The sequence below is a fragment of the Sus scrofa genome, chromosome 10 (genome assembly GCF_000003025.6).
Source record: "Sus scrofa isolate TJ Tabasco breed Duroc chromosome 10, Sscrofa11.1, whole genome shotgun sequence".
Lineage (NCBI taxonomy): Eukaryota > Metazoa > Chordata > Mammalia > Artiodactyla > Suidae > Sus > Sus scrofa.
Genome location: NC_010452.4, coordinates 1,056,920 through 1,082,394, shown reverse-complemented (window position 1 = coordinate 1,082,394; position 25,475 = coordinate 1,056,920). Strand labels below are relative to the sequence as shown.

Genomic DNA, 25,475 nt, shown 5'->3' with positions numbered 1-25,475 from the left:
CTCTGACCATCTGATCACTGCAGACGGGCTGATGAAGTTAGATAAATGTTCTTTATCAGCAAGGCACTGGCTCCCACAGCACTAATTTCCATATTCAACAAAACCTCTCTTTGCATAGATACGTATGTAAAAACAGAACATTTGGTGCAGAGGCCAGCCTGCTATTGGAGGTAATTACAGAGACAGTAAAGTTCTTTTACGCCAGGAAAAAAAATGCTGGGTGTCTCAGAAAATTTCGGAACCTGATTTCAAAAGATCACACCGGGAGGAAATAAAATTTAGCATGGTGGACCCCTCTATAGCATACACTTGTAAGTATGAGACGCTTATTATAAAACGGTTGACGAATGCAATAAGGCTAGCTTGATATAAATGAATAGTGGGTGTTTATTTCAACAGCAGAAATATTAGCAGATTCTTCTAAGGAAAACAAAAAACAAACTAGCAAACTCCTATGGCTGCGTGGCCTAGGCTTTCCAATCTCAAAATAAAAAACTGACAGTCACTCGTGTATAAATGAAGCTTCTAAAATGAGCAGCAGAGGAAATATTACAGTTTTAAAGTAAAATGAGGTCTTTGGTTTAATGTGTTTCATGTGGACGCATGTGCGCATATGTTTAGATAAGGAGATGGTAAAAAAGCAGGTATTTTAGAATTGTTTCCAAAAATCATGCATTACTAAATGATGAGTTCCCTCATTTACTCGACTTACAGTCTGTGTTGTTAGAAGATTTCTATGAAGCACTAACTTGATTTTACAAAATGTCTTCATTCTTTAATGTTATGCCTAAATACGACTACACACAAATTACTTGTACTTTAAAGGGCAAGAATTTTGTGTGCTATGGCAAACAAAAGCTCACTAAACTAAAAAACTGTTCCAGGTTTTCCTAAATCTTATGTGACATACTTCTTTATAAAATAAACACATTTAAATGCAGGCATTATATATGAATATTATCCTGCTCGATGGTCTATCAGGATACTAAAAATGTTTCAATATGACATTAAAAGGCTCAATTTAAGAAAATTTATTTTCATATCACTTTGAGGAAGATTTCATTTAAATGATAAAGGAAACTTGATTTTATTCCGGGCATGATATACATATAACTCAATTAATAACTAATGCATTTATAACCGCTCTAAGAATTAGAGTCCATACATAAAATGTATTCTTTCTTTAAAATGATTAGGAAATACAAATCAACTATATTTCAATAAAAATAAAATAATGAGGAAAAAACATTGGTGGCAAAATTATACGGAAACCTGATATTGTTCTAAATATTGTTCTAAATATTCTATGCTTAGATATTAAAAGTGCATGTTTGTTTTACCAAGAGGATATTGAAAAATTAAAAAGAGAGGTAAATTAATGCATAACATTAAATAAGGTAAAATATCTTCTAAAAGCAAAGGAAAATGCAAATAAAAGGCATAGGGATTTTTATAATATCAATGCATGGGAATTACAAAATTCTTATTAAATAAGGAGTTAATGAAAATGGGGATAACTATATTCTAACACTTAACAAAGTGAAAAAAATATTTACTTAAAATGTAAGGCAAAGTTTTTACCGGGATCTTTCCCAAATGTGCATTCTCCAGGAAGCACACAATATTTTTTGTTGTTCTTGTTTGCCTTTGCCATTATTTTATTTTTAGGTCAACGGAATTTTCCCACATCTCATACCACCAACATGAGAAAAAAATGATTATCGTTGATGGGACGCTTGGTGAGTTTCTCCAATTTAAGTTAATTCCACAGCCTCTCAGTTCAAGTCATCCTGTCACAGGGAACTCTTTCTGCCAAAAGAGACTTGCAGTTCTATGTAATTGCTGAGGTTCATTCTTATTCTTACCAGTAAATGACCATGTGTGCTTTAAATTGAAAGGTATAATTTAGCTGCAAACGTTCTTAAGTGGATTTAACTATAGGTTTATCAATAAGATAGTTTAATCAAATTCTTGTGAAGACCTACACCTTACATTTTTTTTGGTTTTAGAATTTACTCCTTTTGGAATCACCAAAAGTATTTCCTAAGAGTCCGCGACTATAAATAGGAAAGCATTTCACCCTGCCGCTCTGCCTTGGTTTATCAGGCCGTAGATGTGGATGCAGCGCTGCGTGATAGACACTGTTGCACGCAGGACTGCAGAGACTTCTTTTTAAACCACGGGTGATTTGGGACGTCCTCTGCCCTCGCACTCCGAATGGTATTTTCTTCACGTTGTCAGAGGAAATTCCACAGACTACCTTTTCTCAGGGTAGAGGTATGAGAATTTTTATTTCTATCCCTTTGTCTGCTTTCCATCTTCCAGAATTCATTTGAAATTGCCTTCTGTCTCCTTGTTAAGCCTTACACATGCCTTACACATGCCTTTAGCATCATCTGAGCAGGGTCAGCTGGAAGAAGTAATACACGCAGGGGCCACTCTGTTTGGTCTCTGGGCAGAGGCTGGGTTAAACACGAGTGCGTTTCTCTCTTGGGTTCAACGTAGAAGGCATCAGTGGTTCCAAGTGATGGGGCACAGGGATAACGTATCCCTAAGGAGGCGAAGGAGGGAGTGCATGCGCGCAAGCACACCCGCAGCCCCAGGAATCTTCTAAGACGGGCACTGGGACTGCATCCAGCAAGTTCCATTTCTTAATGCACTAGGAAACCAGAAAACTTCGTACACTCCTGTTCCATGATCTTGTTTTTCTAGAGAGAATACATCTTGTACATAACTTGGTCACTAAGTATTCTCTTTAATGGTGGATGCTTTTATTTATTTATTTATTTTTTTGCCTTTTGTCTTTTAGAGCCACACCCATTGCACGTGGAGGTTCCCAGGCTAGGGGTCTAATTGGAGCTATAGCCACCGGCCCATGCCAGAGCCACAGCAATGTGGGATCCAAGCCCCATCTTCGACCTACACCACAGGTCACGGCAACACCGGATCCTTAACCCGCTGAGCAAGGCCAGGGATCGAACCTGCAAACTCATGGTTCCTAGTCGGATTCGTTAACCCCTGAGCCACGATGGGAACTTGTGGTTGATGCTTTTTATGTCATTATATTCTGTCAGCATTCCGTAACTTAGTACATTTGTGAGTGTCTGACAGCACACTGGAGGACATATAAACAACTACTGATACATAATTACCAAGTCACGTCTGAATGTAACACTTCAGTGTATGTATGTAGTAGAAGTAGTTCAGGCAGAGATATAAAGAACATGTTGATATACTTGCGTATATTTTATATAGAGTACAATTTATATTGTACATTATATATCATTATACTATATATACATTTATAATTATATTCCACTCCTTTCCATTGTCATCTAGCTAATGAGCCACTGAGGCCAGAGAACTTCCCTCTAAATCCATCCGAGGGCTGAGCACAGGGCTGCTACTGGCTTTTGCTGGAATTTAAAAAAGCAGCCTTTCCACCACACGGATGAAACCCCACCCACGGGCCACAGCCTGGAAAGGGAAGTGTGGGTGGGTCTCAGTCCTTCTCCTCCAGACCAGGCACCTGTCTCCGGAGCGACTGCACAAACTTGTGGGCAGAAGCTCTGGCCGGGCTGTCCTCGGGTCCCCTCGCCTCTGGCACGCGAGCTTGCCCCAGCTCTTCTGGCCGAACAAATCCTTCTTAGCAGCCTCACCCCTTCAACAGGACACACATGCCAAACGTGTCTAAACCTCTGCAGCCGACCCAGCTAAGGACAAAGCTGGGACCTAAGCTACTGACACAGTAGGTGAACAAGAGAAAAATAGGAACACAAGCACACACACACATGAAGGCAGGAGGAGCTGCAGGGAGCCTGCTGACGCAGTGAAGGATGGATAAGATCAGCTGGAACGGCTTACGGGGTCAGCGCAAATTTAAAAAGAGGAAGGAATGCAGTCAGACAGAATGTGCGTTTCCTGTACATACAGAAGAGCTTAGGAAATAGTTCCTGAATGACTGAGGGCGAGACGTTGAAGGAAGATCAGATTAACGGGAAGAGAAAGGTCTCGCCTACATGCATTTTCTAATATTTGCAGGTCCATTTTAGAGAAAAGGAAATTAGGAAAGTGAGATGCAGACTCGTAGCCACGTGAACTGCAGGGTCCGGGTGCACGTGGGACCAGTTCGGGCGAGTCAGTCACTCTAACAGTTTTCTCAGCCTCCGGGATTTCCGTGCTGATCACCTCCAGCAGCTCTACCCTTCTAGAAAAAGACTTCTTTTCATCGCACTGCTATTGACAGAACGTGCCCCTCGCCTGACGGCGCAGCCGCACCTCCGTCCGGCGCTGCATTGCCTCTGCTTCGCCTCCGTCTGGTTTCCGCTCCGCCCTCCACTGAAGCCACCCGGCAGGGTTACTGACGACCTTCCCTTCACAAACCCGACGGATCTTTGCAGCCCTTTGCTCTCCCAATCGCTTCCCAGCTTCTAACGCTCCCTTGGCCACTCTTCCTGGATCACTCCGCCCTGGGCTTCTGCGATACCTTCTTCCGGTTTTCCGCCTGCGGCTCCTCTTTCTCAGTCTCTCGCTTAAACACGTGCGCACTCGGCTCCCGCGGCGGGAGCCACCCGCTTTCCTCTGGCTCTGCGGTCTCCTGGACCAGCTTTGCTTTTGGCGTCTCTCGTATGTATTATGAACACTGCACGTGTTTGAGGCTGTCTCCCCTGAACTTGTTTCCTTCTGCCACCGTCACCCAACGCCTACACACGATCGGATGGCTCCTCCTCCAAAATAGCTAAAGATCGAGATACCCTTCCCACCATTTCGGCTGCCACCCTGCTCAGCTAAGCCCGTCACGCCCTCCCCAGGGCTCCTGCAGTCACCTCCTAGCTGGTCCCCTTAACTCCACTCTGACACCCTAGAGGCCGTTTTACTACGAAGTCACGTCCACATGCGAACACGTCTGTTCTGCATTTCAAAACCAGCGAAGGCCTTTTCAGCTTCTTACCATGAAACCGACGGTGTGGAAGGCCTAGGGCGCCCGGCTTCTGCCTGCTCTTCCAACGTCATCGCCACCTCGCTCTTGCTGCAAGGAGCACTCTGGCGCCTCTTCCTCTGAGCTCCCTCCTCGCCACCGTCTGGATTCATGTAGGGGCCACGCACCTTTCACCTCCTCCGCTAGGACTTGACTGCTGCCTCCTGCCTTGGCCCCGCAGCTTCCCTCCTGCACGCGGCACGTTCCTGCACATCCTGGAGCTTCCAGCTCAGCTACTGCTTTTCTGGGATGCCCTCTCTCACCACCCCAGGTGTGGTGAAGTGGTCCTCGTGTGCCCTCGTGGGCCCTGGTACTTCCTGCCTCAAAGTCCCCACCGCGTGAACGTTCACAGCTGGTGAGCGAGGGTGGGGAGAGGAAAGCCGGGATCTATGGAGACCCCTGGTGGCCAGAGCGTGGCACGCAACACGCCTTCAGCAGAGGTTTCTAGCGCATCTATCAAGACTGATACAAAAGCTCACTGTTTACCCTTAATACCTCCTTGTGGATAAGTGACGAAATCCTTGGCAAAACATATTTCCGGATCTCATCATAAAGTGTGGATGTAATTATTTTTAACACATGTTTGCCTTGTTTTCTCAAAGGGCAAAGTGAAAAATCCTCTATGACCTACATTGCTGGCGAAAGCCTGGAGCTAACCAAACTCCATCTGAATGCTCAAGTCCAAGGTAAACCCTCCAGAACGGGGACAGCCAGGTAAGGCGCCCTCCATTCGGAATTCACCCTTAAAAAAGGCTTATTTTTTGTTTGGCTACTTAGACTACGTTATTTGGCTAATTACAGAGAGGCCACATTCTTGTTCAGTATATGGAGAGATCTTTCTAAAAATAAGTTATCCCAAAACGGAGGGCGCAGAGGTTGGCACATTTCTTGTCAGGAGGCCCTACGTGGAAAGATCTATTTCAGAGAGCTGTGTATTGTAGAGCCATTACTAGACTAGGTAGGCCGCAGGGGTTCTCAAGTCACAACTCAAAGCATCTATGCGCCTATAAATATTCATGAGATGAGTCCCTTCATTCTCTTCCCTCCCCCCATCCCCACCCGTGGTTTCGTATTTCATTAACTTCAAGAATTCACCTTTATTTTTTTTTTATGACTCATACCTCTCTGTGTTCTTTGGAAATTGACTCTATCATATAATCATTTTAAATGACTGAATTATACTCAATATATGCTGCATTTCTTTAGAAAAAATGAACAGGCGGAATTGTTGGATTTGTAAGATGTGCAGAGCTGTATCTAAGAGGCCCCCTTCCAAGTAAGTAGCACTGACATTCTATTTCCATTCTAATGCATCTTTATCAGTGATAAATAGGTGTACGCTTATTCCATTGCTGCCTCGAGGTATTTTGCTCAGAAAGAAAAGTAGGCATTTACCCACGAGGAATTCCACCAGAAGGGCAATCGCCAACTAGGCTAAGGTTCCAGTCTCATCATCCATGGTTTACACCTGAGAATTCAGCAAGTTTCATGTTTTTAGAGTCTGGTGTGAACAAATATTCTTAGATTTTTTTAAAGTATTCTACTGTTAAAACTTTATGTATTAAAGTGAGACTCTTCAATCCACAATCTGTACATGGTTCAAACCCTCCAGCGGCAAAGTGCCAGGCCCCTCGGCCCAGGCAGGAAAAGGTGAGACTGTGGGGGAACCACGTGCTCCTCAAGCTCCCAGGTCGTCCCTTAACGCAACACGAAGCCTTTAGCTGGTACCTGTGATTATATTAAAATGCCAAGTGTCATCCGCGGGGAGGGTGAGAAGCCATCTGAGGGTTTTGTCCCCCTCAAAGAACTCCCAGGTAGAGGATCCCTGTTCGCTTAACCAGAGAGCCTGACCTCCTCTGCCTGGAGACCTCGGTTCTGGTCACCTGCTCCTCTGCCGTCGGAGCTCCTGGGGAGCACGCTCCGGTCCTCGAGCAAAAACATGTCCAAAGATGCTTACCAGCTGCCGTGTGTGGGGAGGACGGGAGCTCCCGGAGGGGGGAGACAGGAAGACCCAAAGCTGGGCATTTGGACGGATCAGTGAGGCTGCGGAAAGGCACAGGCGCCTGTGAAGAAGAGACGAAACTGGCTAGACTGGGAAACGCTTCCTTCTCTTGCGCTGATCACCCCCAAAGGGCACCACTGTCGACACCTGCCTTCCTCTCTCCCCGGCCTATAGACCCACCGTCGGGGAGGGCGAAGGCCATGGAGAGAGATTCACATTCTGGGCAAACCAGGAGATAACACAGTCCTTTGATAAGTGACTGGTATTCGTGATGTAACTACATTTTCAAAATCACATGGTGAGGTAGCTATTATTATCCCCCTTTTATGAATTGTAAAACCGAAGCTTAGAGTTTGTTTTTTTTTTGTTTGTTTGTTTGTTTTTTTTTTGTCTTTTTGCCTTTTCTAGGGCCGCTCCCATGGCATATGGAGGTTCCCAGGCTAGGGGTGTAATTGGACCTGTAGCCGCTGGCCTACACCACAGCCACAGCAACTCGGGATCCTAGCTGTGTCTGTGACCTACACCACAGCTCATGGCAATGCTGGATCCTTAACCCACTGAGCAAGGCCAGGGATTGAACCTGCAACCTCATGGTTCCTAGTTGGATTCATTAACCACTGAGCCACGACAGGAACTCCCCGAAGCTTAGAGATTTTTAAGTAAGACAAAAAGCGATTAAGCCCAGTACTAGAAGTAGAGCCCAGGACTGTCACACCTCAAACACTCCTGGGTCCTCTCTCTGCAACGTGGCGACGTCTCAGGAAGCGCCCACCTGTTTGGTATCTGCTCTGTGTCCAGAAGAATGGCGGGGATGCAGAAGTGGAGACTGTTTGGAGAAAAGCCAGTGGATGAGGGGACAGAGGTGTTTAGAATGATGTTGATAAGGGAAAATGGTAGCTGTGGGACAGCCTGCAATTGGTAAAATACTCAAAAAAATTACAAGCAAAAATGGGATTAAATGGGATTAAACCAAAACTAAATTTTACTTCACGTCTTTACCTCCAACCATAACTACCCCAATCGTGCTATATCTCCACAAATCTCATGAATCGTAGACGTAAAGGAATTCCTTTGCCAAAGTGACCAGCACCAAACTTTGAGCTAAGCCAAGGCAGTGATGGGATCTCCATTCATATACTGTTGAATTTTACTCTTTCCTCCGTGACGGTGGCTGGTGGGACAGTTAGGTCTGCAGTCCCCTTTGCCAAGTGCTTCTCATCTCCCTGAACTGAAAAGGCTATTTTAGGTTTCTGTTTCTAAAGTTCTAATAAGAGAAAGGACAGTGAGTCAGACAACATTTCATGGAAATGTTTGTTGAAAGCAATCTCAACGGCAGGACACTGTTAAGCCTCAGTGCTGATGCAAAGAGTCCATCTAAAACCAGCAAGAGCCATCTGAATTTGAGAAAACAAAGGATGTTTGACCTTTTTAGGACTCCCAATATGTTTCCATGTCCCAGGTTATTTTTTAACCTCTTTAACTAATCTTCTGTCATTGTGTTAAGTACCTGCTAATGCTGATGGCTGTTCCCTCAACACTGAGTACTGAACCCACTATACCAGGTACTAGCCAGTGGGCAGTGTTTGCTTGTATCTAGAGCTGCCTTTGATTAGATGGAGTTATGGAAACCAGGAAAATTAAGAGTGTATCATAAAATGAATGGCAATGAATGCACTGAGTGCATTTTTTTTTTTTTTTGGTCTTTTTAGGGCCACACCCACAGCATATGGAAGTTCCCAGGCTAGGGGTTGAATTGGAGCTAGAGCCATGGCCTATGCCACAGCCACAGAAACGTGGGATCCAAATTGTGTCTGTGACCCACACCACAGTTCATGGCAACACCAGATCCTTAACCCACTGAGCAAGGCCAGGGATGGAACCCAGAACCCACGTCCTCATGGATGCTAGTCAGGTTCGTTAACCCATGAGCCATGACAGAACTCCTGCACTGAGCATTTTAAAGAAGGGAAATAAAATGATCCTGCGTACGAACAGTCACTTAACCCATTCACCTCAACAAGTCCAACAAAATGGGCAGAAATAAAATCTTGAAGCCAGGATATTTCACAGAGATTTTTCAGTGAATAGCTTTCTTCATATCGTTTAGGTCAAATGCAACTTGACTCATTATTCACAGGCATAAAAACGAAAACCCTCCATGTAAAAATAACAGAGCGAATAACTGACCAAGAATATATTTATTCACAACAGTTACTAACTTTATTATAGGAACGCATGCCAGTAGGCTTTGTGGATAAACTCTAAGATTCCAACAGGTAAATGGGCAAACACATTGCCAGTGGCAACAGCAAGCAATGTATAACCCTTTTAAAAAGCACCCACTCTGCTTCTGTTATGGTCCTAAGAATTGCCCTCACTGTGGGCATGGCAAGCCTCAATCACGACCAGGCTATGTCTGGTTTTAATGGTGAAAAATTTGGACATGATCAAGTCACTCAGTGAAAATAACTATATAAACCGTGGAACTTCCCTTTGTAGAAGACTCCATAGTCACTTTAAATGATGGTGACTATGATTACAAATTTACAGTTAATCATTTATAGTGTTAGAGGTCATTAGACAACTGTGAAGATGACAAAAGGCTTATTACAAGGGCAAGTATATGTGTGTACGAATGTATATATTAAACTCCGTATGTATACACCCCCCCCCCCACACACAGAATGATTACTTTCTGGTTAAAGGCGTACAAATATGCACACAACCAAAACACTAAAATGATGCACATCAAAATAATAACAATGCCAATTTGGGATTATAAAGATTGCAGGATTATCTTTCTAAATTTATTTTATCATATTTTCAGATTGTTCTACCTTCATTATTTTTTAATAATTTTAACTAGGCAGAAAGTAAAAATAAAACATTAAAAGATCCCTGGGAGACAAATTTCCATCCCAACCTATGCACAGAGAGGGTATAACTATGTTTGGGCATTAGTTTCAAAATAGCGTATTTCTATTTCATTTGGCAAAACCTTGAGACTGTATCAGTGCCATGAGCATGCTTTGTTTCTTTTCACAGCCTTACCTTGGAGGAAGTACTGCAGTGGGCCCAGTCTTTTGAAAAGTTGATGGCTACAAAATGTGAGTATGGCACCCACGTCATTCCTTACTAGCGCGTCAGTTTTACTCTTTGAGGAGAAGGCGGGCACCCGCTGAGGAAGGCGGCTGCTTTGCCCACACCCTCCAAGTGGCAGCTGCCGCAATCAAAACAGAAACCCGAAAACGCTTTGTTGTGTCAACCAGTATTATTTCCTTCGGTATTAATGAAAACAGGATTAGTCACTGTGAATATTTATTCTTCGCAAGTATATACCTAAAATCCCTTGGAAAATATGCTTACATAGTAACACATAATGAAATACCCTGCCTCACTGTAGCTTGCTACAGTTACAACTAAAAAAAACAAAATAAAATAACCATTTGCTGTTGTTAGTGCCTGGAGAAGTAAGAATAAATTGACTTTTTTTTTTTTTTTGACTTTTTGCAATTTCTTGGGCTGCTCCCGCGGGCATACAGAGGTTCCCAGGCTCGGGGTCGAATCAGAGCTGTAGCCACCGGCCTACGCCAGAGCCACAGCAATGTAGGATCCGAGCCGCGTCTGCAATCTGCACCACAGGTCACGGCAACGCCGGATCCTTAACCCACTGAGCAAGGCCAGGGATCGATCCTGCAACCTCATGGTTCCTAGTCAGATTCGTTAACCACTGCTCCACGACAGGAGCTCCAGAATGAATTGACGTTTGATATTCTAAAACTCCTCCCAGCTTGCCTCTAGCTTGACCAGTGTCTGATTTAAGGGGGCCTTACATGTCCATGTTTAGCTATACATAAGTGGCAGCACTGCGATGGTGTAAACGAAAGACAGTAGTGATGGGTGTGCGGACGCCTGAGTCCAAGGCTCGGTGGAAGAAACATGAAGGAGTCAGCCGTGTTTGGGGAAGGACATGGGCAGGTGGCCGAAAATACACATATCAGAGGCCAGGTACAGAACAAAACTAAGGGCACCCAAAGAAAATCTCTCTGTTTGCTGAACACGGTACTTTCTTAAAGAATGGCGTTTGTTCCCATGTGCCTGCTAATTATGTGCCTCTTTTTATTTGAGATGCTCCTCAGCCTCTCCATGAAGGTTTCATCTGTTTCCTCCTACTGACCATGGAAGGGGCACTGGCTGAGGGGCTCAGGGTGGGAATTAGTGGGGTGCCAGGGGTTACTGTGGACAGGGCTCCTCCTGTCCCCCTGGGCTGGCCATGTTCCTGGGCACTCTCTCTCTCTTCCTGACCCCAAGCCTGGGCAGCAACAGCAGGGGTAGGTCCCCAGCTATGCCTCCTGACACATCTTCACCAGCCACTCTGGCTTGTCCTCCCTGCCCCTCTCGAGCTGGATCCACCTCCAGCTCGGGTCACCACCTGCACTCCCACCTCAGGCAAGAGTCAATTTATTCTTACTTCTCAAGGCACCAACAACTCCCTTTCTGATGAGCATTTAAGGCCTCACTTGCTTTCTTTGATGCAACCGCCCTGGCCTCTTACTTTTTGGGTGGACCTCAAAGTTTGTGATCCAGTTTGCCAGACTGATTTCACATTTTTTTAAATGTATCTTTTTGGTCAACATTAGGACATGGCATAGGAGGAAGAGACAAAAGGGTACGTTCAGTCAGCTGTGTTGACTGATCCAGGTGTCCATCCCAACCCCCCAGTTATCCATACTTTGCAGCATTGCCAGATTATTCTCCCTCTTGGAGTTTCAGAGTCTTCATTTGCAAAATGGGGTAATACCATCTATCCTTTCAGCATTATTGTGCAGGTTAGATACGAGCCGCCTAGCTCGATGCCTCATCTAGGTCAGGTGCACAATAACTAAGCGTTGTTTTCCTTCGTAATACAGGGCTTGTCGTGAATATCATTCCTTTTTCTCTGCTGCCTACCAGAAAGTCCAAGATCTCTAACTTGGGTTTCAGGACTCTCGTCCCTAACCCAACAGACCTTCCACCACGTATTTCCATCTCTGACCCTTCACATGACATTCTCTTCTGCCGACGTGTCTACTGCTCCATCCTCGACAGCCAGGACTCCACTGGTCCAGGCTTTTGCACAGAGTCCTCTCCGTCTCCTCTGCCTACTCTTGTCCATCCTTAAAAGTAAAACTCAAGTTCCACCTTTTCCTCTTGGAAACCTCTTGGAAATATTTTTTTCTCTCTCTTTTGTTTATCACTATCATCATTTATTCTGCTTCTAATTATAGCTATTTCGTGTACTGGGCTTTTTCCACAGCCACTTTGTCACTAGGTTGCAAATCCCTAAGAGCACAGATGATTGCTCATTCACCTCTCATCTCCCCTCCCGGACGCGGAAGACGTGCTTTGCACCTAATGGGCATGCGGTAAATGTTCAGGGAATAGATACAAGACAAATATTAGTAAGAAAAGGTCAAAACACCAAGCCGTGTTATGTAAGAGTTTCTGTACCAGTTCTGGAAGCCTCATAAACAAAGTGAATAGAGCTAAGTCCTCGGAAAAAATTGTCAAGTGGGCTCTTGGCTAGAAGTAGCAACTCAGAGGTCTAGCGTCATGAGAATAAGGAAATCCCACAGAAAAGACGAGGACAGGAAAAAAGCATACGGCTCTTTATTAAAAAAAAAAACAACAGGGTAAGACTCTTACCAGAAATTGGACTACGGTGAAATTCATGTAAAAATTCAACAGTCACATAATAAAAAGGTGATAAAATAAATCACTCTCTGGGACATGCAATCAGAAAGACAAAACTAAGAATACAACATTATGCCAGCAAATAGAGCGTGTTTACATTAGCCAAGTTCAGGGGTCTAATGCCTCCTGCAGCTAAGATATACAGATGCCTCCACACAGAGAAAAAGACTGTTCCTGGGAACATGGACTTCAGAACCTTCCAGGGGAAAGAGTCTCACAAGGGGCAAATTTTGAGCTGGGACTCAAATCACTCAGACCGTTGTAAAATGATAAAGAGGTCTGACTACATATTTTAAAGATAGAAAATGGTTTTAGAAGAAGTTAAGTACAGTAAAGATAAATGGATGGGTTTTTTCCAAAGAAGACATGGAGTGTGAAGGACTCCTCAGAACTTGATGTGCAAGGTGTTCTTATTAAAAACTCTCCACGGTGAATTCCACAGAGAGGATCTGGCAGAAGTTCCAAGTCCACAGATGATCAAAAGTCCGTCACACTTTCCAAACATCCAAGTGTTTAGGGGAAAAAAAATAAATTATTTTCAAATGGACGTAAAAGTAGTAATAATCTCTTAGACGGATCAAGAAAAGTTTGAGCTATCAGAGTCACCTCCCCCCAAAAATACCTGAGTCTTAGCGAAGATATTTCCTTGAATGAAATTGACCTAAAATATCATTCATTGCACCCAACAATGTCATTAACGTGTGAGGCATCACCAAGATGAAAAATGGAAAGAAAATCCTGTGGGCACTGCTGATGGCTAAATCGAGTGGAGATCAAAGAGATTCAGAAATGTGCACTTGATGGAGTTCCCGTTGTGGCTCAGAGGAAATGAATCTGACTCATAAGCATGAGGATACAGGTTTGATCCCTGGCCTCACTCAGTGGGTTAAGGATCCGGCATTGCCATGAGCTGTGGTGTGGGTTGCAGACGCGGCTCGGATCTGGCGTTGCTGTGGCCGTGGTGTAGGCCAGTGACTACAGCTCCAATTGGACTCCTAGCCTGGGAAGCTCCATATGCTGCGGGTGAGGCCCTAAAAAGACAAAAGGAAGAAAGAAATGTGCATTTGAAATGACCAGGGAACCAACAATCACCTAAAACCTGAGGGCTTTTCAAACTGAAAAAGTCAAGACTAAAAAAGATTAAAATCAAAACTGTGTAATCAACGTTTTTTTTTTAAATTTTATTTTAATTAAAATGTCAGAAAATAATGCCCCGGGGGGGGGGGGCGCTGCAGAAGGCTCAGACATCTATTTATTGGCCAAATCTCAAAAGATGAGGATGGAGTTTGCCCACTAATATTTGAGTAAAGTATCTTTAATATAAATACAAATAAGTTTAAAGTGGCAACGAATGCCCTTGGAGGAGTCATCAGGCCTCCCCTATGCCTGACCCACCTTCCCAGCCAGGCCAGCGCAGCAAGAGGGGCCTAGAGGGTCCCTGTGCTCAGCTCACGTGCTCCCTCTAGAGGGACGAGAGAGACAAACAGGCAAGCTAACGAAGGGGTAAATTTATTCCAGAAAGTCTTAAGTGCTTTGAAAGAAAACAAAGCCAGGCCATTGGACAAAGAAAGGCTGCAGCAGGAGGGCCATTCAATGGGATGACTGGAGACAAACTGTCAGGAGGTGTAAATTTTTAGCGAAGACCTGAATGACAAGAGTGTAGCTAGTAGCATTGAGGTCTGAGGGCAGAGTGGCCTGAACAAGAGGAAAACTGTGTTCAAAAGGGCCTGAGGCATGAGAGGTGACTGTCCCCAAATAACCGAAAGAAATTCAGCATGACAGGAGCACAGGCCCTTACAGGTCAAGTGGATGATCTTAAACTGTGGAGCAACCAGCATTCATGCGCTTTTAAAAATACCCTCTGGTGTGTGCGGGGGTGGACAAAAGAAAGGAGGGGATTAATAGGTACAAACCACGAGGTAATAAAATAAGTAAGATACAAAGATGCAATGTCAGGCACAGGGAACGTAGCCTATATTTTATAATAATGAAATAATTATAATAATTATAATAACTCTATACAGAGGATAATCTGTAGAAATACCGAATTACTATGTTGTACCCCTGAAACTACTATAATAGTCTAAGCCACCTATACGTCAGTAAAAAATAAAGAAAAGCCCCCTCTGAAGAAAAGAAGCAGTGAGTCCAGCCAGAAGGCTGTTGCGATAAACCAGGTGGGACTGGAGCTCAGGAGGGAAGATGAAACCAGAAGTAATTAGCCGAAGGATGGCCAAGCAAAGCCACAGGGCGACGAGATCCCTGAGAGGGAGAGTTCAGAGAGGCCGGCAGAGATCCAGACATGAGTCTAAGGGCACACAAATATTTCCAAGTCCATGGAAGAGGAGGAGTCGGTGAAGGAGCTGGAAAAAGGGCATCAGGTGAGCGAAGCGTGACCAGAGCGCACAGCCTCATGGAAGACAAAGAAGAGAGCGTTTCAGGAAGGGGGCTGTGCCCCTGTCTAAGGCTGCTGAGAGGTCAGGCAAGGTGTGGAAGGAACAGTGCCCCTGGTTGTGGCAACATGGAAGCCAATGGTGCCTTGACGAGGGGAGCCTGGGGGTGTGGGGGAGATGCATCGGAGAAGAGGGAGCAAGACAGGTCAGAGAAGCATTAGTCACACAGGCATTGCTGTGACACTGAGCAGAGAAAAGCACAGAGCCGGGAAGCAGGCGTCGACGAGGTCCATGCTGGCATAAAGAGTCCGCAGGTGTCACTGGTTTGGGGGAAAGAAAGCAGCATGTTTGCACAGGACGGAAGCCACGAGAGAGGAAGAGAGAATGATGCAGAACAGAGTGGGGACCATTCGAAGAGCAGAGGAGAAATGCAAAGCGACAGAGAAAGCAAAATGAGGTGGGAGCTGCAAAATAATTGTCTGGCCAACCCCAAAGGAACTGGGACCCTTCCCTCTCAGCCGGGCTTGGGAAGGGCAGGCGCCAGTGGAGGGGAGGTAGACTGGTGCAGGGAAGAGGAGGGGCTCCCCCCCGGATTAACTCTGTGCTCTAAATTTGAGGCAAGGTCGTCAGCAGCGAGCTGAGGAGCTGATGAGTGGCACCGTAAAAGGAGAGAGACAGGAAGCCGTTTCTGGAGAACTGGAGAGCCATGCCGTGGGGAAGAATGGTAGGATGGCGGGGTAGTGATGGGTACCCACTTAGAATCTGCAGCAACGGTGTTCCTGCTGTGGCTCAGCAGCAAGGAACCTGACTAGAATCCATGAGGATGCAGGTTCAATCCCCGGCACTGCTCAGTGGGTTACAGATCTGGCATTGCCCTGATATGTGGTATAGGTCAAAGATGCTGCTCAGATCCAGTGTTGCTGTGGCTGTGGTACAGACCAGCGGCTGCAGCTCCAATTCAACACCTAGCCTGGGAACTTCCATATGCTGAGAGTGTGGCCCTAAAAAGACCAAAAAAAAAAAAAAAACTCATTGGTGATGAGTCCAAGTGAGAAAGTACAGTTGCCCACTTTCACTGCCTGTTCTGTTCTCTCCACACAAACACAAGAACGGACACAGGGTTGAGCCCTTCTGGATGGGCATGTGTTCTGAAGCCCCGAGTCTGCGTCCAACTTAATTGTGGCTGAAATGGTCTTTACCTCGCTGAATGCTGCCCTCCCTCTCCCAATGACCGCCATCACTGCAGACAGCCGTGGACATGCCAGGCTTAACATCCTGGTGCTGGAGGCCGGGAGGCGGTCCCACGCTCACGAAGTCGAAGCTGCACGGTGCAGAGCCGACACTGAACGTGGGCCGGAGGGATGGTGCTCCCCCCACCCCGTGAGTCCGGGTTCCCGAAGCGGCGCCCTTCCCTCCGGGCTCCACCTGCGAGATTCTGGACTGCTCACTGCGGATTGGCGGCTTCTGCCCATCCTTCCTCCTCAGCGCGGCGACACCGCTGTCGCCATGGTTCCCTCGCCGGCCCGCGGATTCCTGATGCTGCGGCGCCTCGGCCCCTCCGCCTGGCACTTTTGTTTTACCTTCCTCTGCACATCCTCACCGTGCAGGGAAGACAAGAAAACCCCAACACCTGGCCTTTCCTAGACCTCACGGTTCAGTTAGTATGTTTTCTGTCTCCCTCTCAAGACACCAAAAAGGAACAATGTGCCAGGTATACTCCTCGGGTCCTCGGTGCTCCCTGGCTGCTGAATTATTAGAGCCTCTGCCTCTTCGATCGTTAGAAACTAGGCAGAGTCGCTTTAAAATGGAGAAGCATGAGGATCCAAAAGCCTGGACTGACAAACATTTCTCACTGGAACGTGCTGCGTGTCAGGCAGAGTGCAGCACAGAGCAGAGGAAGAGGAAGGAACTGCCATCCCTTGTCAAAGGGCTCGCGGGCGCATGCAGGAGAAAGAGAAGTACACCAAGAAACACAACAGCCTGCAACACAGAGTGAGATAGAGTGATAACGACCCTAAGTACAGACTTGACTGACGGGAAGCACTTACCTAACCTGCTGGGGGGGGGGGGGATTCAGAGAGATGTTTTTTAGAAACTGGGATACCAAAGCTGAGTCTTAGGTCAGAGCAGAGAGCCCGCGCCACAGAAGAAACTGCATATCCAGTGGCAGAGGGGGAACACGCTACTCGGCCAGGAGCAGCAAGGCTCAAATCAGGACAGAGCTCAGGGGTGACAGAGGATGAGCCTGCCAAAGTAGAGGCTGTATCCTCATGCGTCCTGCAGCCACTGCTAAGAGGGCAGGCTTTGACCAGCGGGAAAGGTTGAAAAGGTAGAAAAGTTATACATAAAGGGTCATGGCCAGGTTTTTGTTTTAGAGACTTTTCTCGAATAAAAGTACAGGAAAGACCGAAAGCAGATCAGATAGATGAATGCAGGCTTTTTCAGACTGGATGGTTTACGAATATCCCCAAAGTTATAAACAAAAATAACATGTCAAAGGAAAAGATAATGCTATAGTGTCTTTAATATATAAAGAGACCTGGAAAATCAAGAAAACACTAACAATGCAAAAGAAAAATGGACAAAGATTTGAAAGTCACAGAAAGAAAAGAAATGATCTGGAAGAAAGAGAAAACACTTGGGCACAAATATGTTGACAATAACAATTTAAACAATTACGAGTCACTGCTTTTATCCAATCAGACTGGAAAGAATGGAGTAAGTGGACACTTCAATGCTGCTGTTACTAACGAAAAATAATGACATCTTTCTGAAAGCAATGTTACAATAGGTATGAAGAGTCTCCAAAAAATTGCAGAAAACCATCCTGGAATAGATGGACTGCTGTTCTGACTCGACAAGAGGACTGTCCCTTTCCTTTCTGCATTGAGATACCAGCCTGTGTCACCTTGTGTGTCATAGAAATACCTATTTCATTGATTAGCTTAAAAGAACATGCCAGGGAGTCCCAAAGGCACCCCTTGCATTCTTCAAGGAAAAAGCCTACACTGTGTAGGACAGAAACCCGCTCCTTCCATCTTCTCCCCTAAGGAGCAATGCTGTTTGTCTGCGTCACTCTGCCCGAGCAGAATCATGGTCTCTTGAGCGTAGTGCTCAGGCAGGAGCATCATTTAAAACTTAAGAATGAGCCGCACTGGGCTGCATCGCCTGATGTGGAAAAGGCTTTCCCACCTTGTCATCCCCTTGTTGTATGAGTCAATAGAAATTCGAAACTGAGCAGTTCAGTTCTAACTTTATAATTGCTCAGATTCCTGGAACACTTATGTACAAATGTATTTTCAGCTCCTTACTTGGGTAACATAAAAATGGGCCTCTGAGGTCCTACAGCACAGCACAAGGAACTATATCTAATCTCTTGGGATGGAACATGATGGAAGACAGTATGAGAAAAGGATTGTGTGTGTGTGTATGTGTGTGTGTGTGTGTGTATGACTGGGCCACTATGCTGTACAGCAGAAATTGGCACAACACTGTAAATCAACTATAGTTTAATTTTTAAAAAAAGCTTATAAAAAACAAAATTTGGAGTTCCTATCGTGGCTTAGCAGTTAGCGAACCCGACTAGCATCCATGAGAATGCAGGTTTGATCCCTGGCCTCACTCAGTGGGTTAAGGGCCCAGTGTTGCCATGAGCTGTGGTGTAGGTTGCAGATGAGGCTCTGATCCCGCATTGCTGTGGCTGTGGCATAGGCCAGTAGCTACAGCTCCAATTCAACCCCTAGCCTGGGAACCTCCATATGCCACAGGTGCGGCCCTAAAAAAAAATTAAAAATGTAACATACCAAGCAAAAAAAAAGAATAACCCAAAGAAGACAAAATTTTGGGAAACACACCAATCATGTGAAATCTACTTGTTCTACACACCTGAGTCATATCAGAAATAACAGACAGGTTCAAGTGGTCCAGGTCGGCTATCAGTAGAGTTATGACACAGTAACACAAGGCCTTAGAGTCTCGCTAATTTACACGAAGAAAGGGACAGTCCTTGTCCATGCTACACAATGACTGGGGTCAGCTGTAGCTCTGCCCTAGGCATTCATTCTGGCCTTCAGGCTAAAGGAGCAGTTCTTCCGGAATGCATCCTTTCCATGGTGGGGGAAGGAGCAGTGGCAGGACCACCTGCCTGTGCATGAATTTCACATGGCTCTTTCCATGAATTTCATTGGCTGACAAAGGCCAATGAGCAAGGCTGATGTGAGTGGGACATGAAAGTCTAGTCCTCCTAAAAGAAGAGCGGGAATAAGTGAGCATAACACCACCACCTACCACACTAAGGACTTGCATAAAAGCATATGTCACAGTGCATGGATGGCTTCATCAGCAGAGGACTTGGGTTATGTTGGGAACTGTTGAGCCATTGGCCCCCAGAGGATCTCTCCTCCACCCAGTCAAGAGGGAAGCTAAAGAAGGCAGATACTGATGCAGGCAGATTCTAGAATAAGAACCCCTAAACATTTTGCTATATAGTTAAGCTAAGCGTAAACATCAACACAAATTCAAAATACTGTAACACGGCATCTAATGCTGCTTTCCACATCCTCTCCCTCATGCCGCCCACCCATCCGCTGAGCCTGTCCACGCAACCTGGTACCTAACTCTCATTCCAGGATCTGCAGATTGTATCCGGTACCTCATTTTTCTTCCTGTTTCATAACTCGGTTCTTTATTTTCGGATCTTTATTTCCTGTTCCTAACGAAGCAGTCAGAATGCCTCTAAATACGAAGTATTTCGAATTGCTTTTTATTTTCTTAAATAGAACTCTTTCTATCAATACACACTGCAAACTATTGGCTTCCAATTTTACTTATTAAGCCAGAAAGGGCTTTTTGTTTTGATTTGTTTTGCTTTTTGCCGTGCCTACCCACTCAGCTCTTTCTCTAGCAGGAACCAAAAACGGCTACATCTGTAGTCTGTGACCTCAGATTTCTGTGCCTGTGACAAGGCGAGGCACATCTTAAAGCTAACTGCTTGTTTTAGGTTTACGGTAAAATGTATTCCCCCGTTGGGTAGAAATATCTAACCCACAGCCTTTCCTACGTTTCCTCTGTATACATGCCCTTCCCCCATCTCATGTGTCCTCTCAATTCAGCTGATGTTTCTTTTGAACCACCTCTAATCAAGGTCATGAAGGCTGCAACTTGCCAGTAAGATAATAACGGACCAAGCTCTAATTCTGTGTCTTCCTCGGGTGGCATGTTCCTTGCAGACTGCCAGCCTTCCCTAACCCTAATGCCTCCTTAGGTGGGGTCTTCTTCTCTTTGAGTTTTTCTTTTGAATACAAAATACTTTAATTGCCGTCTTTATTTTTGTGGCCCTGCTGACAGAGCCATTGGACGCCAAGGAGTCAAGGAGCCTGGTTTTCTAGGGCTGGGAAACTCCATCCCACCTGAAATGTGAAGATCTAGGAAGATTTTATTCATCATTGCCATTCCCTCTGATCACCTTCATTTCCTGTGACAGTGAATGAGGCGAAGAAGATACTGTGAATTGAAATCCTTTGGTTACACAGTCAATGTGCCTACATACACTTTTTAAATTACTCAATGAATTTATTACATGTATAGTTGTACAATGATCATCACAATCCAGTTTCATAGGATTTCCATCCCACAGTACACATTTCTATCAATGGAAAATGATGTCGTCATTTTATAGCTTCGTAATTCAATTTCTCGGAGGTACCAAGAGACTTTCCAGTCACCTTAAGAAGTTTAAGGTTTTTATCAGACTGTTCATCCTGCATCTATCTTTTTTTTTTTTTTTTTTAACTCTCAAGAATACTTGATCCCTCCAAAGATTCTTATTAGTGTGTTAGATTTGTGAAAGCTCGGCTTCTGCAAACACTAGTTCCTACAAGAGAGCGGCTCAGTGGAGCAGTTCCTCCCCCACCTCCGCCCTCATCTACGCACTTCAGAACGCCGCCCGCCCGAAGACCAGAGCCGAGGGGGACCACGTCCAGCATCGCTTCACACTTGTCCTGCACACACCCACTGTCCTGCTCTAGATGTGGAGGCAGTTTCTGATACCCCGTCCACGTTCTATTCTTTGCCTGGTCTTTCACTTCCGATGTGAACCATAGCCAAGAGCAGGAGGTCGAATTCTTCATTTTCCATGTTCTCCCGTTCCGGTGGGACCCTGAGAAACAGCCTGGGCTGAACAACAGGAGGCATCCCTTCTACATGGTTTGCATCATTTTCTTTCGACCCTGACCTGCCTGTTTAGATTCTAAACCTCGCCCTTACCCTCCAGTTTCTTTGCGGTCTTAGATTTGTCAGGTCAGTTTCGTGATCGTCCTGCTGCTGGCTCCTTGTGACCTACCCTCACCTAGACCCCCCACCCGAGTGGGCATTTTGCTCTGGGTATCTCAGAATAAAGGAATGAAAGGATAACCCCACCCCTGAGTGGTGTTGTCAAGACACATGCTTCAGATGTATAGATCCAGGGACAGTGTTCCGAGTGTGTGTGTGTGATGATGTGATATTCACTTGCTAATAATACGGTCTTAGGATAGCACATGTTGGAAGAGAGCATGAGAAAAACAATGTATACATGCGTATGACTGGGTCTATGCTGGACAGCAGAGATTGACTCGACACTGTAAACCAACTATACCCTAATAAAAGATAAATTTTAAAAAAAGAACAGGACAAAAAATAATTTGGAAGATTTGATTCAGGCTTTCATTTTAAACTGTACTAAAGTGTGTTCGGGGAGTTCCCGTTGCAGCTCAGCAGTGACGAAACTGACTAGTATCCATGAGGAAGCGGGTTCGATCCCTGGCCTTGCTCAGGGGGTTAAAGGATCCAGCAATGCTGTGAGCTGTGGTGCAGATTGCAGACGTGGCTCAGATCCCACATTGCTGTGTCTGTGACTATGGCCGGCTACTATAGCTCTGATTCAACCCCTGTCCTGGGAACTTCCAAATGCTGCAGGTGCAGCCCTAAAAAAAAAAAAAAAAAAAAAAGTATTCAGACTTTTAGTGATTTTGACCCATTAAAAATAAATGCATTTTTCTTTTGCCTTTAGATGGCCCAGTAGTCTATGCAGCATACTTAAAAATGGAGCACAGCGATGAGAATATTAAATTCTGGATGGCATGTGAAACCTACAAGAAGATTGCCTCGCGCTGGAGCAGAACGTCTAGGGCAAAGAAGCTGTATAAGATTTACATCCAGCCGGAGTCCCCTAGAGAGGTAACAGCCTCACAGGGATGGGAACGGAAAGCAATACCACCCGAGTGGGTGTTAGGCTCTGTCAGCCACACACACGCACCGGCACTTCCATCCGGTATCTCCACTAACGCTCTGGAGTCGGTGTTGCTGACTGCATTGGCAGATGAGACACCCGGGACTCTGAGAAGTCACTTTAACGTCTTTAGTGTCACACAGCAGTGACGTGGGACAGCTAGGCCTGTCTGGCTCCAAAGGCTCTCCTCATTAAAGTATCTTAATTCCCAGGAAAGTTAAACAGTAGAGGTCCTTGTAAGAAGAACGGACGTGGCTGCAAGGACCTGCAGGCACCACAGGTGTGCTGGCTTCCCCAGCGGCCCTGGGCTAGGTCGGTGCCATCGCCACAGTGCCCTGCTCACCTTAGTGTCAACCAGCAAACCCAGCAAACATGCACGCTGATATCACTGCCCATCACCTACAACCGCAGAAAGAAAATAAAGGGTCCTGCACGAGGCAGACATCCTGAGCCTCCTCCAGGTGGAGAGAGGACGGCCAAGAAAGTTGTCAGGAGGTAGCGGATGGTTTAGGAGAGTCCTGGCCCTCTGGAGAGCCCCAGCGTATCGATTTGTTCCTCAAACTCTTGTCTGGAAAATACCTGGTTTCCTGAAATAACCACTTCTCTCCTCTGTTTTTCCACTTCTCTTCACTTCCTTCCCATTTCAGGGCACATTAGGTTAAATCAACATTCAGGACTGTGCAGGAAGATAAGCTTTAAAATAGCACCAACTTCCCTTTGCTTTAAAAGAGGTTTCCATCTCATAAGCTCATGGCTCCACCCACAGACTGCTCGCATCCACCTAAGTAAGCAGTGGTTTCTGCGATGTCTCTGGTCTTGGGCCTCGTGTTTTGTGTCTGTTTCTTAGTCTGGGACGTGGAGTTGGATGTTCTTTTTTTTTTTAAAGCAAGCAGTTTATCTCTTATATGACGTTTAAGATACCAAGGTAACTGCAAACCAAATTACCCTACTCTACTGAAAAGGAGAGGGGAGAATAAATTAGACCTTTCCTTTCTCTTTTCCTCTCCACCTAATGCCTCCTGACGCTCGACCTGTGATTTCACTTTTCAGATTAACATCGACAGCTCAACAAGGGAAACCATCATCAAGAATATTCGAGAACCCACTCCCACGTGTTTTGAGGAGGCCCAAAAAATAGTGTATATGCACATGGAAAGGGATTCCTATCCCAGGTTTCTGAAGTCGGAAATGTACCAGAAACTTCTGAAGACTATTCAGCCCAACCACAATTCTTGACGACCACTCACTAGTTTGAACTGAAGATGGTATACTGAAAGTACTGACCTTGTCCTTTTAATATTTAACCCCCCCCCGTCAAATCAGACATAGAGTAGGAATGGAATAGAAGAAATCAAACTACAAAGTGATTTCTAGTTCTCAAAGAGAAACAGATCCCCAAAGGGGTGGCCCTAGAGTTCTTACCACATAAATAACTCAATGATGGCAGACCTACATAGCTTGCTTAGTATATAAGGAAAAGCATCTCCCTTCATGACAGCAATATTACGAAGCATTTACTGGAGAAATCAACTAATGGTATTTTCTTACTAATGAAATTTTGCTGTCCTAATGCCTAGATCAGTTCTTTAAAAACTGTTGCTGTATGAGTTGTATCTCTAGCGCAAATGTCTTTTTTAGACTGCTCGTAAAAACTTTAATGAGTAGACAAACTTGGCAAAGTATAATCAATTGAATTATATCTTGAACAACATTAAAAGCTGTGCTCTTGGAGAATATCTTACCTGTAAAATTTTCCTACTATTATGTTCACACCTGAAGTTCTATATTGCATATATCTACTACGCAGGAAAAACTCTGAATGAGTCTCAGCTATTCATGTGCATGAATTTCTTCATTTATTTCTATACCTATATTGCTAGAGGATAGAAATTTTGGTTCCTACATTGTAAGATTTTTTTTCTTACAATGTGAGTCCACCATGGCCCAAATAATCAATAAATCCAAATATAAACCAAAACCTTTATACATATGTGATTTTTTCAAAGACATGATGAAGTTATTTTTCTAGTAAAAGACGTTTTTTAACTGTCCTGTCATAGAAGCTTCTTAGAATTGGTTAGAAGATTCCAGAGAAAAGAACTCCCATCTGTTTGTTTTGTTTGCTTTGTCTGGCACATAGCACAGGATAAATGTTGCACTAGAATGGATGGCCTGTGCTTGACAAAGAATAAGATACCTAAACTATTTAATATTAATTTTTCCAAAGAATTAGCTGTAAGAAATTTTTGTTCAAGATTTTTAGTTTTCGTACGAAGACTGTTTCTCAGGCCTCAGATTTGACTGAAAGAGCATGACTATTTCTGTTTTATAGAAAGCTAAGCTGTATCACATGAAAATAAATATTAACTGGCATTGTTCTCATTAAACACAGATTTATTGTCAACAGTATTAACAGTTATGGATTCATTTCTGAGAAAGGGAATTGGCTGTGCAAGAGAGTATTTTTTGTTTAGAAGCATAGAGTTGAGAAGTTCCCATCGTGGCACAGTGAAAACGAATCTGTCTAGGAACCTGTCTAGGCCAGGTTCGATCCCTGGCCTTGCTCAGTGGGTTAAGGATCTGATATTGCTGTGAGCTGTGGTGTAGGTTGTAGATTCAGCTCAGTTCCCAAGTTGCTGTGGCTGTGGCACAGGCCAGCAGCTACAGCTCCAACTAGACCCCTAGCCTGGGAATCCCCACATGCTGTGAGTACAGCCCTAAAAAAAAAAAAGAAACATATAGTTGATTACTTGGAATTCTAGTTACTTGTCCCAGGTGTTGTACCACAGTAGTCCAATTTAATCTAACCTACTGAATTTAATTTCTTTCTTTTCAAAATACCAACATAAGGATAGCAGTATAAGGAAACTTGATAATGATCCCCAGGCACAATAAGCCAGAAAAAAAAAGAAAAACTGCTTCTTCATGTTTCAAATAGCCTCCTTATCTCAGTCCATCAGCAAATGCGAATATTTCAGCAAGTCAAAAAGGTCATTCCTACATAGTGTTGATGCACCTGTTTCAACTCTCCTGAGCCCTTCTCACTCAAACTGTACTAAGTCCGCCAAACACTGATGTAACTAATAAACAGAATAATCAGCA

General features: G+C 44.8%; 1 protein-coding gene across 7 annotated transcripts; it reads left to right on the top strand.

Annotated features, from left to right (window-relative positions):
* RGS13 (regulator of G protein signaling 13) lies at positions 1–25,475 on the top strand. Of its 7 annotated transcripts, none has more exons than XM_021064090.1 (8): positions 1–311; positions 1,669–1,739; positions 2,107–2,277; positions 5,581–5,664; positions 6,185–6,254; positions 10,026–10,087; positions 22,155–22,321; positions 23,424–25,475. In XM_021064090.1, the coding sequence occupies exons 4-8, from the start codon at positions 5,601–5,603 to the stop codon at positions 23,607–23,609; spliced, it is 549 nt and encodes a 182-aa protein (XP_020919749.1). In that variant the 5' UTR covers positions 1–311; positions 1,669–1,739; positions 2,107–2,277; positions 5,581–5,600; the 3' UTR covers positions 23,610–25,475. The 7 variants fall into 7 exon arrangements, with proteins under 7 accessions (XP_020919749.1, XP_020919750.1, XP_020919751.1 ...); XM_021064091.1 differs by having other exon boundaries at positions 2,010–2,277; XM_021064093.1 differs by having other exon boundaries at positions 4–311; positions 2,010–2,277; positions 5,581–5,692.